The sequence below is a fragment of the Carassius auratus genome, chromosome 41 (genome assembly GCF_003368295.1).
Source record: "Carassius auratus strain Wakin chromosome 41, ASM336829v1, whole genome shotgun sequence".
Taxonomy (NCBI): domain Eukaryota; kingdom Metazoa; phylum Chordata; class Actinopteri; order Cypriniformes; family Cyprinidae; genus Carassius; species Carassius auratus.
Window position 1 is genome coordinate 10,112,049 of NC_039283.1, and position 17,940 is coordinate 10,129,988.

General features: G+C 39.9%; 1 protein-coding gene across 5 annotated transcripts; it reads left to right on the forward strand.

Annotated features, from left to right (window-relative positions):
• Positions 1-431: 431 nt before the first annotated feature.
• Positions 432-17,713, forward strand: arnt (aryl hydrocarbon receptor nuclear translocator). Of its 5 annotated transcripts, XM_026228854.1 has the most exons (22): positions 432-757; positions 1,047-1,120; positions 2,679-2,763; positions 3,417-3,455; positions 3,532-3,579; positions 4,569-4,773; positions 5,096-5,309; positions 5,646-5,748; positions 5,992-6,057; positions 6,134-6,219; positions 6,320-6,396; positions 6,967-7,101; positions 7,360-7,434; positions 9,445-9,596; positions 11,585-11,689; positions 12,020-12,101; positions 12,187-12,226; positions 14,282-14,378; positions 14,461-14,641; positions 15,559-15,742; positions 15,825-15,970; positions 16,155-17,713. In XM_026228854.1, the coding sequence occupies exons 2-22, from the start codon at positions 1,114-1,116 to the stop codon at positions 16,239-16,241; spliced, it is 2,214 nt and encodes a 737-aa protein (XP_026084639.1). In that variant the 5' UTR covers positions 432-757; positions 1,047-1,113; the 3' UTR covers positions 16,242-17,713. The 5 variants fall into 5 exon arrangements, with proteins under 5 accessions (XP_026084639.1, XP_026084636.1, XP_026084638.1 ...); XM_026228851.1 differs by lacking the exon at positions 1,047-1,120; XM_026228853.1 differs by lacking the exon at positions 1,047-1,120 and having other exon boundaries at positions 11,588-11,689.
• The last annotated feature ends 227 nt before the right edge of the window (positions 17,714-17,940 follow it).

Consider the following 17,940-nt stretch of genomic DNA (forward strand, 5'->3'; position numbering starts at 1 on the left):
TTATTAAATACAATATTTGCTCCGCCTCTCGTCATCAGTTTTCTCTTTTATTTTAACCCCTTCCGACCAACAGAGACCACATCCGGTCCCTCCCCACAACAGATGGCAGATAACTGCATAAATAATGATAATAGCTTTCTGGGAAAATAATACATTAAATGATTTACAATATACATTTAGTAGCTACCTCATTACAAAATCACATAATCATATAATTCAAACCAAATCAGTATTCAGTACTGGAAATATCTCAGGAAGATGAAATGGTGTTCATGAAAAAAAAAATACATTAACATATTGACTAAAATTGTAAGAATAAATCCTTTTTAAATACTATAGGTCGCTTTATAATGCGACCTATACCAGTGGTGCTGGCTGCGGGCGCAGAGTGGCGCATCTGAGCCGCGTGGAGACTCTAGTTTCCTCCTCTGACGCGCTTATGCTGCTCACTGAAAGATCGCTGGCGCCATCTTGGATCAGGGGAGGTTTTTAAACGGGAAAAAGTCAAAGAGGCAGGAAAGGAAAAAACAACTATAAAACGTTGGGAAACCCTGTTCGTTTGGACCGACGGCGAAAATGACACTCGGTCTGAACTCATGACATCTGCTTTTAAGTACTTTTTCGAGACTCGGACGAAGTAAAACATCAACAGCCGCTGGAGCAGGAGGTTTTCCTCGTCAGCTGGGAAAGTTGTTTTGTATGTGTTAGCTCGCACAAGAACACCTTTACCTGTCGGACATGACATCCGCCAACTCAGGTATCGTATTGAAACCGAATGTTTTCCTCTTAGTCGTCTGGTTTGTGATGATTTTGCACATTGTAAGCAGTTGTGCTAGTTAGCTCGAGCTGCTGCTAGCTCTACTGTTGTGATATAACGTTAGCCTGCTAACTCTGGAGTGAGATCTGGACAAACAGAGAGAGAGAGAGTCAGGGTTTGTTTTCATCACGATTGCTTCAGCTGTCACAGAAAACATACACATGTCATCTGACCCAGGTCTGAAGATCTGACCCACTTCTGTTCCATGTGTCTCTCTCTCTCGTCTCAGTGTAAATACTCTTTGTGGATGCCTTTGATTCTGACACGGGACTTATGCAGGTCCAAACTGAGCTGTCATGATGGGTAATATTATGATCGTGTGTTTCCTAGTCTGATGGCAGGGTATAAAGACAGAACTGCTAGTAACTGATCACATGTAATCTGGATGTAATGCAGTCAGATTAAAAAAAATAAAGAACTTTTAAGTTCCATTTTAAAATACTCTAGATTACACTCCAGTTACTTTTTTATTGATTACATGATTTCATATTATTCACACAATGACAATAGTTTATTCATAATTAATTGATAGTAAAAGCTGATGTTCAGTCAGTGTTGTGTTCCTTCACACAGAGAGCAGTTATTAGTCATGTGTCTGTATCACACACACACACAGAGAGAGAGAGAGAGAGAGAGAGAGAGGTCAGCTCAGCTGCTGATGAACACATTCGTTTTTAGCTGAATTATCACTCAGTATGTTATTTAATGTATTACTGCGTGTTTGGAAGGCTTTTGTCTTTCAAACACATTAAATGCAAAAATTCACGTTATTTCTTTATTATTATTATTATTATTTATGTTTTTACATTCTGAGCACCAATTTGTATTTAATGTATCCATTCTCCACAAATAGAAGTGTAATCTCTTAAAGACAATAAAGCAGTCATCTTTGGGAAATGTAAACGTCCGATTAAAGAAAACGTGATCTGATATATTTTTCAGCCGTCTCACCAAATGTGGAAGATGTCGAAATATAGAATCTGTTTAATGTAAAGTTTATTTTATAGATTAAATTTAAGTTGACCAAATCCAAACAAGTTAATGAAAAAAAATATCAGTAAGTATCAGGGTTTGCATATAAATCCAAAAATGAACTAAGTCAAGTCAATTTTCCCAATACACATTGTTCCAAAACCGCTTTAAAGAAATTCATATTGTTAATGTGTATAGTGTCTTTTTGCCCATGTGTGTTTTATTTTGTACGTGTAGCTAATTACATGACATATAAACCTAATAAATCTACTTCACTTTGGACCAAATGCTGGTTTATATTTATTGATTATTTTTTATTAAAGATATGTGAGCTCAATAAATGCAATCAGCATTATAGTGTGAGCAAAATGTTCTGGATATATCACACATTTAAGGAATGTTTTTTTTTATTTTATTTTTTATGCAGAACACAACTAATTATATTTTTGGTTATTATTATTATGACAAATTGCAGAAAGGTTCAAAAGAAGAGTATTTATTTGAAATGCAGTAACATTTTAAATGTTAATGATGACAATATTTGCTGGAATGTTTGATGGAAGTTCAACAGAACAACATTTATTTGTTAAATCAGTAAATAATTAAATGCAGTGTATGTTATGCTGTCTGTTTGTTGAACGTCAGTTTTACGTTATATCAGCCTGCCATTTTTTTCATCATAAAGGCTTTGGAGATGAATTCACAATGCACATAAACAATTGTACTGGTGATCATTTGATATCATTTAAACGAAGGATTGTGCTGTAAAACTACTGAATGCATCTCTCTCTCTCTCTCTCTATCTCTCTCTATATATATATATATGTATGCCTGTATGACTATTGTGTGTAGTTGTTAGTCTGAGTGTGTGATTGGCTGTGTGTTTCAGATATGCCCGAGGTGCTGTCACTGGCCTCAGCCGCTGGATCTCTTTCTAACGTTGTCCCGAAGGCCAACAACAAACGCCAGGCCACGTAAGACAGATTTAAGAGTCCCAGTCATTATTAAATCGGTGCTGAGATGCTTCTGGTCTAAACACGGTTCTGTCTTCCTCATCACTTCACTGTATTTTGTGGAGCTCTGAAGGAAAGGGTTTTGGAAACCATGAAGTTTACAAGACACATCATGAAGTAATATTATCAGTGTGACCCCACTCGTCAGACGAGAACTAAACTTGATCTGAATAATTGAATTAGTTTCGTAAGTGATGCAGTTTGCACCATTGACATGGTTATTCCTGCTTGAAACCATCTGTGTTGGATGGATGAAGTGCTGTAATTTAATGACTTGACTGACACTTTCAAGCTCCACAAAGGACTTGGACAAAATAATTACTTAATGTACATAATGTAATAATGAGGCCCCAGGGGTTTGGATGATGACAGAACGCTCATTTTTGGGTGGACTGTCTCTACACGCGCACACCATGCGTGACTGCAGCGCTGAATGTGGTTTTCCCAACAGAGCAGGCAAATTCATAGGAAGGAGACGTTGGTTTTAACAATAGTGCCCTTGTTTATTGAGTGTGTGTGGCCGGGTGGAGAACTGTGGGAATGTGTGGATGTCATCTCTGCTGTTGTGCAATAATTAATGATTGTGTGATTAATGTGATTTCCCCTGTTTCCAGCTCGGACTATGACGACGACGAGGGAAGCAAACTGTTCAGGTGAGTCCTGATGTGTGACTGGAGGGTTTGATGTGTGACGGGCCGGCCGTCTCATGACTGTGTTTTGTCTCCTCAGGTGTGATGATGATGGAGGGGGATCCAATGATAAGGAGAGGTTTGCCAGGTATTGACTGATGCAAGTCAGAGAGCGTGAAAACTATAGATCTGATCTTCTGATCTTCTGTTAGTTCTCAAGAATCAGAGTTGAGCGGTGCAGACTACATGTGCTGGCGTCAGTATGGGCTTCACAGTGAAGTCTCCGAACACACTTCACATCTGCCGAGCTGTCAGACATGATGCAGTTTCAGTATTAACAGCAAAGGGGTTTTTCTCTTTTTTTTTTTTTTTTTTTTTACAAAATTGATTGCACAAAAAATGTAAATGCACATTTAAAAATGCTCAATCACTTTTATATTTCCAAGATGATGGATCCACTCCATGAATTAAACATGAAATATGAGTTCATGTATATAAAAATAGCTTACAAAAGCATTGTTTTTTCATGCACTGATCAATTTAAGAGCCATCTGGGTTTTCTAACGTGTCTTCTTTTCATGCATCAGACTTTTCTTTTTACAGTTTTATTCCCATCTGTATTCTGAAGAGTTTTTTAGTTTAGTTCATTTATATAATATCTCACTGGTAAAAATGTGAAGGAAATATATATTTTAATGGCTGTTGACGATTCATGGAGAGATAAAAAGAGAAACCTGAAACCCGTAGCACTAGTACATCAACAGAATGAAAGTATTTTGAGCCTGGCTTCATCCGCTGTTCATGTAGTGTCTTGCTTTAAGTCCCTGATAGACTACAAGTGAAACTGAAGCTCATTTCCGTGGGCTGAAAAAGCTTCACTGCCATTAAAGAGTGACTCAGTCAAGGCCAGTGTCTTCTGAGCATGTCTTCTACCCCTCTCTTCTTTCCCATTTGTGTTTTGTCTCTGCGAGATGAGTGTCGTCTCATTTGACGAACACACTGATGCAGTCTTTATTTGCGTATTCATCCATCTCTCTCTCTCTCTCTCTCTCCCTCCTCTCTCGTGGCTGTCTCTCGACCTCTTCTCTGTCCCCATGACTGCATGCTCTGCCCATCTCTCATGCCTCCTGACCGCAGGGAGAACCACAGCGAGATCGAGCGCAGGCGGAGGAACAAGATGACCGCTTACATCACGGAGCTGTCAGACATGGTGCCCACCTGCAGCGCTCTGGCACGCAAACCAGACAAGCTGACCATCCTGCGCATGGCAGTGTCACACATGAAGACGCTCCGAGGAAGCGGCGGCGATGCAGCACACAAACCCTCCTTCCTCACAGACCAGGTCAGATATCAGCTGCACTCATTACACAAACCTGTTCCTCGGGCACACAAACCAGGGGCCAGATTCATCAAACACTGTCAAGAATGAAAGTCTTCTTAACTGCCGTTTTCTTCTCATTTTCTTACTCAAAGTGATAGTTCACCCAGTTAACTCTGTGCATGCCCCCTCCATGAAACATGTTTTATTGGATTGTCTTTTTTTATGAAGTACACTCACTCAGGGTCTTGTTTCGTAAGGATGTACCAGAAAAGATTTAAGATACTTCCTGATTTTGAGTTGTTCACCGTCTGTAGATCTGCTTGTATGTCTCCGCTGTGTGCAGGAGCTGAAGCACCTGGTTCTGGAGGTGGCTGATGGGTTTCTGTTCGTGGTGTCGTGTGAAACCGGCCGTGTGCTTTATGTGTCAGACTCTGTCACACCGGTTCTGAACCAGGCTCAGTCGGATTGGCTCGGATCGTCTCTGTATGACCAGCTTCATCCAGACGACACCGAGAAACTCCGAGAGCAGCTCTCCACCAGCGAGAACAACAACGCCGGTCAGAAACCTCTCTATATCTGCCCTCCTTTGTTCTGTTTAAAGGTGCAATAGGTGAACGTCTTCAGAAACGTTTCTTGTTGTTCTGGTTGAAAGTCTTTTCACATCCTGATAGCAATCATTAAATTAAGTGGTCTATATATATATAAATACCAATCCTGTGGAAGGTGTAGGACCAAGAAATGTTCGACCAATCAAAACGCTCAGGGGGCGTGGCTTTGGACTGCGATTGCAGGGAGGGAGGGACGTTCGCTTTCAGTGCTATCAGGCTAATGTTAGCATTTTACTGAGATCTCCTACTGCACCTTTAACCCATCTTCCTCGTTTCTGACTGTAGGCCGGATGTTGGACATGAAGACAGGCACGGTGAAGAAAGAGGGCGGGCAGGCTTCTGTGAGGATGAGTATGGGCACACGCCGCTCCTTCATCTGCAGGATGAGGTGAGGATCAGGGAGAACAACAGGCCCTTTAGTTTAATTGTATACATCTAACATCCAGCTCGAGCTTCATGTGTGTTTTTGCTCTGAGATCTTGAGAAGGGGTTAGGAATGTGCTGTTTGCATACACAAAAATAATGTTTTAAAGAAAAAGCATTAATCATATTCACAATGTGAGCTATTTTTACTGTTGTGAAATATCTCTGATGCATGGATTGTAACGTGTGTGTGTGTGTGTGTCCCCAGATGTGGAGTGTGTCCCGTAGAGCCGGTGTCCATGAACAGACTTCACTTCCTGAGAAGCAGAAACAGGTACAGCAGCGCTCTGTCTGTATGTATAGATCTCCGTCTGCACAGATGTAGATGAAGAGCGTCTCTCCTCCCACAGGAATGGACTGGGTCCTCCTAAGGAGGGCGAGCCGCAGTATGTGGTCATGCACTGCACAGGCTTCATCAAGTCCTGGCCTCCTGCAGGTAACAGAGGAAGTGTCTGTTGTTCCCCGAGAGCGGAGCTGAATCAGAACACCACTGACACTGGTACTGTCTCTCTATGCTCTCTCTCTTTCTCTCTCAGGAGTGACTCTTTCTGAAGAGGAGGCCGATAACAATCAGGGAAACCGCTTCTGTCTAGTCGCCATTGGAAGGCTTCAGGTACTTTTCCTAGGGCCCTTTGATTTCCTTGATGAGGAAAACGGTCATGAAAACTGAATTCACAGTTTTACGCGGAATGTCACAGAATTTGTCAGATTTATATATATATATATATATATATATATATATATATATATATGGCACATTATTACTTTTGAGGAGCCCCGGGATGCAAGGCTACAGATTTTGTGAGCCCTGTTGTGTAATGACAGCTTTAGCTTTTTAATAAAAAAAATAAAAAAAATCAGTGTACTTACATAGAGCTCATTAAATGTGGTAAACGAAAGCTCAAATTTGAGGTTTGTTCTCGTGTTTATCAATATAAAGCGATTTCAGAAAGTCTGGATTAAATCTCTGTCAATATGGATCATTTTTACAGTGTTTTATTAACTTTTTGAATCGTTAAAGTTTTGGTTGCTTGGTTGACTTTCGTAAGCAAGACAGAAATATTTCAGGTTTAATTTAAAATAAATAATAATTTGGATTTCAGAGGTGAACAGAAGTCCTACAGGTTTGGAACGACATGTTTAGAGTGAACTGTCTCTTTAAGATCCTCTGTTTGTCCTGCAGGTCACATGTTGCCCGAGCGACACAAACGTAAACAACATCAGCGTTCCAGTGGAATTTATTTCCCGCCACAACTGTCAGGGCCTCTACACTTTTGTGGATCACCGCTGTCAGGCGACGGTGGGCTTCCAGCCTCAGGTAGGCCTCAGAAACCTGAGTCAGGGTCATTTCTTAAGATCGCTGATGAGCTCCACTGTCTTGGTGTCGGCCAAAATAGTTCTGGAGGGCCAGTATAATTGACCTGTCGTGAATTTTTTTTTTATTACAGCCACTGTTTAAATGTTTATTTTTCATGATTTGTCATTAAAAATCAATTTACATGTGTTATACAAAAGTCAGTTTTATTTGAATACTGGTAATTAAATTATTATGTGTTCTCCATCTTTTGTGACACAGGAGCTACTGGGGAAGAACATTGTGGAGTTTGCTCATCCAGAAGACCAGGGCTTACTGAGAGACAGCCTTCAGCAGGTGTGTGTGTGTGTGTGTGTGTGTGTGTGTGTGTGCTTTTACATTACACATCTAGCTCAAATATTCATGACTGTTACTATTGTAAACAAAAAGGTTTTATATAATTTTATGTAATGTGTATGGCAAACAAAAAGTACTTTTGTTGCCTTTATAAAAGGGCAGCAGTAGCAGTATACTAAGGGACACCAGTGTTAAATGTATTAATGATATTGATCATCACAATATGGTTGTTGCTAGGTAAATTAAAACATTAGCATAATAGGCTATATGGCCATTTGATCAGACTGTAACTCTGAACCTGTTCTTTCATACCCAGGGCTGGGAAGGTGACTTTTAAAATGTATTTCACTACAGATTACAAAATACAAGCTTTAAAAAGTAATCAGCAATGTATTTTGTTAGATTACTCATTTTTAGTAACTTAATCTAAATACTTTAGAATACTTTTGAAATACTTAAGCTTTGTAACTCAAAAGGAACATATTCATTTGATGTCTTGTTTTTATGCTTTCCGACATCTACCATAAGATTTGTCTTTTCTTTGCATTTTATTTTTAACATAAATTTTCCACAGAATTTCTATGAAAAAAAAAAAAAAACGTTAAGTCATTTAAATCTTCCAATCAATATAAATTCAGTTTGAATACAATGAATGGGAGTCAGTGCTGTTTTATGCGGTTTTATTCCAAACTTCAAAACTTATCCAGACACACCAAATGCATAATAAAAGTAGCCGAAACATCTGGCACAGTTGTCCAAGGTATACAATAGTTTTTTTTAACGAATGGACCAAACTTTAAGTGAAAAAGAGTCAAAATTGACAGGGCTCGTTTTCCACGGTCGCAATGTGATTATTCACGATGCTTTTGGGGAACACACCTCAGGGGTCGCAAAATTTCTAAATGCCTTCTCTTCAGGTTTTGGTAGCCCAAAATGAATTTAACTAGGCTGAAATTAAAAATAAAGACATCGGCTGAACTTTACTGTGGAAAAATCAGCATGATCCGCAAAAACTAGTAACATATCTGAACGTAAGGATCAATAAACTTATGATGCGATAAAATTCACAAGACAGATTACACCATACAATTTTCTTATAATTTATATATTTATTTTTTACAAAATGAGATTTAAGACCAATTGTAAATTAAAATGTGTCCTTTTTATTATTAGACAAAAGACAAAATGCTGCATATTTCTTTGTGAAATTGTTAAATAATAAAACTAACTTTTAAATTTTAAAACAAATCCTAAACCAAATAAAAATCATACAACTAAAAGAAACACAACAGCCCCGGGACGTTGGGCTAGAGATTTTGCGAGCCCTGCACCTCAGATCTATCCAGTTTGTGAACCATTGGTTCCCACACTCATTAAACAAAAGAAATGATCAGATTAAAAGATTGACTCAAAAGAATCATCTGTTCACAGTCAGTCGGATCATGACCTTGCATTACCGAGCCAAAGATGACCTATCATTGAACATCTCGAATGAACAAAGTCTTCGAGTTCATCTGTGAAGCACATAAAGCTATCGTTTGACTTTATAAACTTTTATTTCATGTGTGGTTCATATGGATCTGTTAACTGAATGCAAAGTCTGTGTTCTAGGAGAAGGTTTGTGTCGTGATGATGAGCATGTATCGCTCACTAGGAGTCGCTAAATGAACAGCTGCTGCACACAGTTTTTTTGTTTCAATGGAAAATCAGTCGCGTTATTGGTTGAAATCCCCAAACTGTTGCCTTAAATATAAAATTAAAATATAAAATTTATATATGACATCAAAATAAAAGTAATCACTGGTAGTCTAAAATACTTTTCAGATTTAATCGTAATCTGATTACACCCTAATTTAAAATTTAATTATAACGAAATACAGTTACTCATATTTTAAATACGTAACGCCATTAAATGTATTTCGTTACTCCCCAGCCCTGTTCATACCATACTGTAGCTGTACTGTAGCTCGATCCTTGTTAATGTATTAATGACCTCTGACCCCGATGCAGGTGGTGAAACTGCGAGGTCAGGTGCTCTCGGTGATGTTCCGGTTCCGATCTAAATCCCGCGAGTGGATCTGGATGAGAACCAGCTCGTTCACCTTCCAGAACCCCTTCTCTGAGGAGATCGAGTACATCATCTGCACCAACGCCAATGTCAAGTTAGTACTGAAATTCATCAAGTAAACACAACATACTGACCTCACAGCAAAAGTGATTTTTCAATATTTTGTCATCTAATGGGCCTAATCTAGGCCTCATGTTATACAGTGTTGTCTTATCCAGTATGACTTTATACAGTGTGTCATATGCTTTTATGATCGAAGGTTAATTCCTGTGGAGGTAATCTAATGTAATATAATTCAGTTTTGTTTGAAGGCGTGCGTGCGTTTGTGTGTGTGTATATGTCTGGGTCTTATTTCAGCCCCAAGATATAATAAAAAGAGGAAATTATGTAGAAAAGGCAAAGAATATATAAATAAAGAAATTGATTATTATTTTATGGCACAGTGAAATGTGACATTTTATGACAATTTAGCATGTCTTCCTCCTCCCCAGCTCTAATAATGAAGAACATATTTATTTCAGTTATGAAAACCGCTTCTGCTCACCAAGGCTGCACTTATTTGATCAAAAATACAGTACAAAACAAAAAAATTTTGAAATATTATTACAATTTAAAACCGCTGTTCTCTATGTGATTATCTGTTAAAATGTAATTTACAGGTGCTTCTCAATAAATTAGAATTTCGTGGAAAAGTTAATTTATTTCAGTGATTCAGCTCAAATTGTGAAACTCTTTTATTAAATTCAATGCACACAGACTGAAGTAGTGAGACTGAAGACTGAAGTCTTTGGTTCTTTTAATTGTGATGATTTTGGCTAACATTTAATAAAAAACACCAATTCACGATCTCAACAAATTAGAATACGTCAAAAGACCAATAAAAAACCTTTTTAGTGATTTGGTGAATTAGAATCCTGCTGGAAAGGGAAATCATCATCATCTTCAAAAAGCTGGTCAGCAGAAGAAAGCATGAAGTGCTCCAAGATTTCTTGGTAAACAGATGCAGTGACTTTGGTTTTCAAAAAAACACAATGGACCAACACCAGCAGATGACATTGATCCCAAATCATCACAGACTGTGGAAACTTAACACTGGACTTGGGCTATGAGCTTCTCCACCCTTCCTCCAGACTCTAGGACATTGGTTTCCAAATGAAATACAGAACTTGCTCTCATGTGAATAAAAGGACCACTGAGCAACAGTCCAGTTCTTCTTCTCTTTAGCCCAGGTAAGACGCCTCTGACGTTGTCTGTGGTTCAGTAAATCTCTTGACACGTCTGTGTGTGGTGACTCTTGATGCCTTGACCCCAGCATCAGTTCATTCCTTGTGAAGTTCACTCAAATTCTTGAATTGATTTTACTTGACAATCTTCATAAGGCTGTGGTTCTCTTGGTTGGTTGTGCATCTTTTTCTTCCACACTTTTTCCTTCCAGTCAACTTTCTGTTAACATGCTTGGATACAGCACTCTGTGAACAGCGTTCTGTGAATGTTTGTGTCTTACCCTCCTTGTGAAGGGTGTCAATGATTGACTTCTGGACAACTCTCAGATCAGTCTTCTCCATGATTGTAGTCTAGTGAACCAAACTGAGAGACTGTTTTGAAGGCTCAGGAAACCTTTGCAGGTGTTTGAGTTGATTAGCTGATTGGCATGTCACCATAATCTAACTTGTTGATATTGAGATGTGTACATTGAATTTATTTAATACACGAGTTTCACAACTTTAGGTGAATTACTGAAATAAATTAACTTTTCCACGACATTCTAATTTATTGAGATGCACCTGTATTTCTGTGATGCTCCGCTGTATTTTCAGCATCATTCCTCCAGTCTTCAGTGTCACATGATCTTCAGAAATCAGAATAATATGATGATTTACTGCTCAAGAAACATTTATGATTATTATCAGTGTTGAAAACAGTTGTGCTGGTGAATATTTTTGTGGAAATCGCATCATATGACCCCTTTAAGAGCCAGACGTATTTGAGCCGTGTGTGTCTGAGAGTGTGTGTGTTAATTCAGCCACACTCTGTTTAATCTGACTGCTTTCTCTCCACCAATCCCTCTGGTTTACATGACAGTAGAAGTGCGAATCAGGACTCCCTGTCCCCCCTCTCTTCCCCTTCACTGGGGCAGAGCAGTCCTCACTGCCCCTCCATCCCCAGCCCAGGCCAGGTCACAGCCAGGTGAGAGCAGACCGGTGGAGCACTGGCTCTCTCCCTCTCTCTCTCCGTCTCTCGCTCTCTCAGTCTCTCTTTCCCTCTCCCTCTCCCTCTCCCTCTCCCTCTCTCTCTCTCTCTCTCTCTCTCTCTCTCTCTCTCTCTCTCTCGGGTGAGCCTCGTTCCGTCCCGTCTGCTGTCGGCCGGTCAGTCGGTGGTGGGTTAACCGCATGCTCTCTTCCCGTAGATAGCTGTGCTGTCCGTGGCAGGTGGAGAATGCTGTATGTTGTCGGTGGTGGGTCTGAGGGTCACGACTGTAGGACTGCTCTCACATCAGTGTGGTTTGCTCTTCTGCAGGCAGATGCAGCAGCAGGCCGAGTTAGACGGAGGCATGGGACGAGACGCAGCGTATGAGACCAACCAGGCCACTCTTCCTCAGGTATACCCAAAATGAGCCCTATTGAGATGTGCTGAGCTGCTGATCAAGTGAAGTGACTGAGCGTCTCCATCTGTGTTTGTCTCAGGGTCCAGTGCAGACTGTAGGTGTGAGCACTGCTGATCACAGTAAGACTACACACACAGATATATATGGCCAGAAATATTATCAGTGTTTTTTCCATAGTATATTTCAATATTACAGTTAATGGGGAAAGAATGTTTATTAGACATTTAGAATGAATTTAAAGATAACTTATTTGTTTACAAGTAAACTACACAGATTTGCCTAGCTTTTAACCTCTTAACCTGCACCCTGACGTGGGTGTCCTGAACTCCCCTTGTTTGCACTTGTCAATATTTACGAATAGATTAAACTATAAAGATCTAAGCCTCAAGCATTGACAACAGATCGCTGTTTTTCAATGGAAAGCTTATAAAGAATGTATTTGCTAAGTTTGTGTAATCAGTACACATCAAAACATGAAGAATAAAAACGCAGTACGTACCAGATTCGTCGTAATAATGAGTCATAAACACATCCACAGCTGTAAATCCTGGTTTAGTTAGAAAGGTAAGGGGCCACTGAACAACATCTCATGAAGCACGTTTAGTCCAACGAAGCAATAACGTAGTAGTAGTAGTAGTAAATTAAATTAAATTTATGCATTTAGCAGATGCTTTTATCCAAAGCGACTTGCAGTGCATTCAGGATATAAATTTTTACATATCATGTGTTCCCGGGGAATCGAACCCCCAACCTTGCGCTTGCTTGCTTGTCTGTGTGTATGTAAGAGTTTGTGTATTTGTAGTCCTGAAGAGATGGCCGTTCAAATCTAGGTGCCTCAGTCCACAGATTGTGATAGCGACACAGCAAGTTGCCATGGAGACAGCCTTGATCAGTTTCCACAAAGTCAACAATCAGCAGGTGTCTGTGGAAGAGGGGGGGGGGACTCAAGAGCATCTCGCTGCAGTGCTCTTCCGGGGGGTTGTTGTTCCCAACATGTGCTGGTAGAGGGAGTCGAAAGAAGATAAGATTGCGATTGTTTGGTCTTGGGGCGAGCAGCCACATTCCAATTTACCGGTTACTCTCTTTGTCCATTCTGGTCTCCAAATCCATCCAATTTCCTTTGCAAAGCCGTGAGCTTCTCCGTGATGGTATCCATATTGTGGTTAATGGTCTTATTGCTGACCGCTCTGCCCACTGCTTCAATCATGACAGGCAGTCTTGTGAGGCTTTGGACAGCTGTTCCCGTTTTCTGAATTCCTCGATAAACCAGGGCAAAGCCTAATCCAATTAGCAGAAGACCTGTTATCATGATTCCGAATAGCTGCGAACGTCCCGGCAGGTTCGCCCTAAACCCAAGCTTCTCGTCGAGGAGATGGTGTCAATTGCGTTGAGAGATCAGTTGATCTAATACATGATTTTTCAGTTTGGAGTGCAGTGCAGAGAGAGACTCTCAGAAGTATTAGACCATAGACGCGACGAGAGCGCAAGCAGGCAAGGTAAGGGGGAGGAGAGGGAGAGAAAGTGATCCGCCTTTGTTGAGAGCCAAAGGAGAAATGTTGTAATATGGATCATAATTCCTTTGTTTATGTTTCAGTTTGTGCCCGTTATGTAATAACTCATGGTCGGAAACTGCGTCTCGTAATAAAAAATCCACACAAAAAAAGTTAAAGAAAAGTGATAGCGATCGCCTTTTTCTTTGTTTGTTTTATTTTTCAGACATAATCTCAGGAAAATGGTTGCAGGAATCAAATTTTTAATGATATCATCTTCAGATTTGAAATGGAAACTCATGAGACATGTGACTTTCAACCCATTACTTTTCTAGATTGCTCCAGGACTCATTTCATGTATTTTATATAAAATAATAAAAGAAATCAGTGTGGTAAAAAAATTTCCAACTCACTTCATTGTATATAACTTCTAATATTTTCGAGCATTATCAACTCTGGTTGATAAAAAGTAAAGCCCAAATTCTCACATGAATCTGTGAAGTGCATTGAGTGTGTGTGTAGCAGATGAAACTTTGCTGCTCATTCATGCAGAACGTCCAGACAAGCACCTGATCGTTGGTTAAAGGTCAAAAATGACTCATAAGTGTATTGCTGGTGTCCTGGATCTGTTAAGAAGGCGATCTATGGTCCAGGCCTGATTCATACTCACAGTGTCTCTCTCAGACTCTAAGGCCGTGTGCTCCAGTGCCTCCGGTGGACAGCAGGGTTACCCACCAGCAGCGTCTTTCCCCGGCTCTGCCCGTCCCAGCGAGCCCTTCAGGTGCCACACACACACACACACACACACACACCCCTCATCTCTGTCCTGTGGTCTGTCACTCACTGCTGTGGTCTGGTCTCAGGTCAGGAGGACTGGTCCAGCAGATGGTTCCTCACTCAGCTGGTCAGATGCTGGCACAGATGTCCCTTCAGAGCACACCTTCTGGAGTCTCCGCCAGCAACAACAGCCCCATGCAGCCCCAGACGGGTCCCACAGCGCCCCCTGGAGTCTGGCCTGCCACAAGACCACCCTTCAACACACAGGTACACATTCAAAGTGTTTACACCTTGATATATTGATATACATATCACTAAATGCAGATCCCCTCTTGTGATTTTGTATCACGATTACTACTGATCAGACCTTTTGTTAGAGATTATAAAACCATTAACATTTGTGACCCTGGAGCACAAAACCAGTCTTAAGTCTCTGGGGTGTATTTGTAGCAATAGACAACAATACATTGGATGAGTCAAAATTATTGATTTTTCTTTTATGCCAAAAATCATTATGATATTAAGATCATGTTCCAAGAAGATATTTTGTGAATTTCCTACTGTTAATGTACCAAAGCGTAATAATTTTTAATGCATTGCTAAGAACTTAATTTGAACAACTTTAAAGATGATTTTCTCAATATTTAGATTGTTTTGCTCCCTCAGATTCCAGATTTTCAATTAGTTGTATCTCAGACAAATATTCTCCTCCTAATAAACCATACATCAATGGAAAGATTATTTATGCATGTATAAATCTCAATAATATTCATTAAACTAATTTATTTAAATAGGAATCTCTTGTTACAAATGTATTTACTTGCACTTTTGATCAATATAATGCATCACTGCTGAGTCAAAGGTATTTATCTTTTTTCTTAGCCTAGGTGGTATCACAGTTTCAGCTGATTTCAACATTGATTATAATCAGAAATGTTTCTTGAGCAGTAAATAATCTTATTATTCTGATTTCTGAAGATCATGTGACACTGAAGACTGGAGGAATGATGCTGAAAATACAGCTGTGCATCACAGAAATAAATTACACTTTAACACAGATTCACACAGAAATCTCTCATTTTATTACATATAAAAACTTTAGTATTCCATAATTTTGTAGAATGTAACTGATTCTTTCACTGTGATGTCCATATATATTTTGTTATAAGTGCTCTCTTGTCCAGCAGATGGCAGGTCAGGTTGGGAAGAGTCAGTCTCCTCAGTTCAACATGGGAGGTTTCAGCTCCGCCCCTACATCCTCCACTCCCTCTTCCTTCAGCCAGATGGGTGGGGCTTCTGCTTCAATGACCAGCACATCAAATTACCAACAAATAAACAGCCACACCATCCCATCCACTAATGGATTCGGTAAATATTCTGCAGAATGTTTATATGATTAAACAGTTTGTCCTGTTGCAGCGCTCAGGTCTGCTCTTGCTCTTTGGCTCAGGTGACATGAATCAGATGGGAGCGCAGTTCAGCTCCAGGCCAGCAGAGGGAGTGTCAGGCTGGCAGCAGTGGCAGACTCAACCACACACACAGAGCACTGCAGACACACACCAGCAGCCTCCACACAACCAGCCAGAGCTGTTTCAGGTGAGAGGACACCACACAAACTAACAGCTCACCCAGAAATGAACATCTCTTGAACCATTTCCTGCTCATTTTCAGTTACTTTAAAGAAATGTACATTTCGTCATCATGTGCATATGATACCTGAATAATTGTCAGAATGTGTGGTTTATTCCTATAACTTGCCCTCTCTCTTTCTCTTCTTCAGGATGTGATCTCCATGTTGGATCAAAGCGGCAGTTTCAGCAACGATGGATTCACCGAGTTGCCCATGTTTCCTCCGTTCCCCGAGTAGTGATCCCGCTTCCTCTGTTCCTCCTTCACTTCCTGTTGCTCTCTCTCAAGCCATTTCTGATTCTCTTAACCAAATCAATGGCAGAACGGAGGCTTGGCCGGATCTGGAACCAGAGTGAGACTGATGCATTGTGGGAAGGGAAGTTAAACGCCATACTGTGAGGATGCAGTGTAGCGCAGAGACAGACAGACAGACATCAGGCCGTGCTGAAATGTGTTTAAAATCACGCACAATTGCACACTTGGAGCACAAGCGGTCTCGCACTGTCTGCCGTACACACACACACACACACTGGTCTGTCTGTGACTGATTGTGTACCAGTTGCACTGCCTCTTCTCAGAAGATGTGTGAGAACTGAATTCAGCTGAAAGATGCTGTGAGAGTCTGGAGTCAGCTGATCGTGTGATCCTGATATGTGACACCGAAGCCGTGGCACACTTCCCTTCCCTTGTTTTGAAGAGCGTCTGTTCACAGTTGAAGACTCGGCTCTGTTTCCATACGACGTGGAGTTTGAATTGAATTGGTTTAACAGGATGTTGAATTCAAAAGACGGCAAGATCAATTCAAAATTTACTGAATTGGAGTTTTGCATTTTAAATCAACATCGATTTCTTGATGTCTTCCAGTGTTTCAAATGTAATTCATACTTCTAATGTTTTTAAAAATGACTTTTTTCAATTTTTTAATGTTACTGACACTTTATTTTACAGTGTCCTTGTTGCACATCACATACTTACTGTAGTAAACTATTCTTAATAGCATGCAGTTAACCCTAAACAGACCCTATATGAGTACAGGCTGTGTTATAACACCGTAAGAAGGACTGCTTAAAATAAAGTGTACCCTTGCTTGCTTAAACTATTCTTCATCCTGTTTGCTACCTCTGTTCAAACTGAGACGCCCCGATGCTGATGCAGTAAAACTCCTCCGATGTTGGTCTTCCATCGATTCTGCAGCTTTATCTGAGTTTAGACAGATGCATCTCGTTTAGCGTGTGCTGATGATGGTTTCACTCAGGAATGTTTCTGTGAAACAGATTCGAATCAAGCAATAAAGAGCAGGATCTGTGTCCGTCAAAGCCATTTTTGTTGCTATCCTAATTCTCGTTATCATGATGTCTTGTTTTAATATATAAAAGAAGAAACGTACTCTGCTTCATCTCTTCATGTTATTCTGATTTAGTCTTGTACAGAGAATATTCCTGAACCTCTATTGGTGGGTTTGATTTATTGTTCATTTTCTTTCAATCAAAAGCTTTTGATGAATTGTTTGATGATTGATTTTGAATGTGGGGGGGTTTGTCTTTTTTCAGTACTTCTGTGCATTAAATCGAGTGCTCGTGTCACTTTTTTTCGGATGTGAAAGGGTCCGTGCTCTGGTGTTTTTTTAGTTGTTTCTCTATATTTTCACAATGTTTTGAACTGCAGTTTGTGCATAACGTATATACAAATAAATAAACATATATATGTATATGAAATATTGAAGAGAAATGTTTGAGTTTTTTTTGTATTAAATTGCTATTGTCAAAAAACAATCTTTGTTGGGACTTTTACTTGAATGGTGGACACTTATAAATCCTGAAAAATAAAATGTATCACGGCTTTCACAAAAATATTGAGCAGCACAACTGTGTTCAACACTGATAATATTTAGAAATGTTTCTTGAGCAGTAAATCATCATATTATTCTGATTTCTGAA

Excerpts from the sequence above, each read along its gene's own strand:
- arnt (XM_026228851.1), top strand. Across the intron at positions 9,597-11,584 it reads TGCACCAACGCCAATGTCAA|TAGAAGTGCGAATCAGGACT; the intron begins GTTAGTACTGAA and ends TTTACATGACAG. Across the intron at positions 12,102-12,186 it reads ACCAGGCCACTCTTCCTCAG|GGTCCAGTGCAGACTGTAGG; the intron begins GTATACCCAAAA and ends TGTTTGTCTCAG.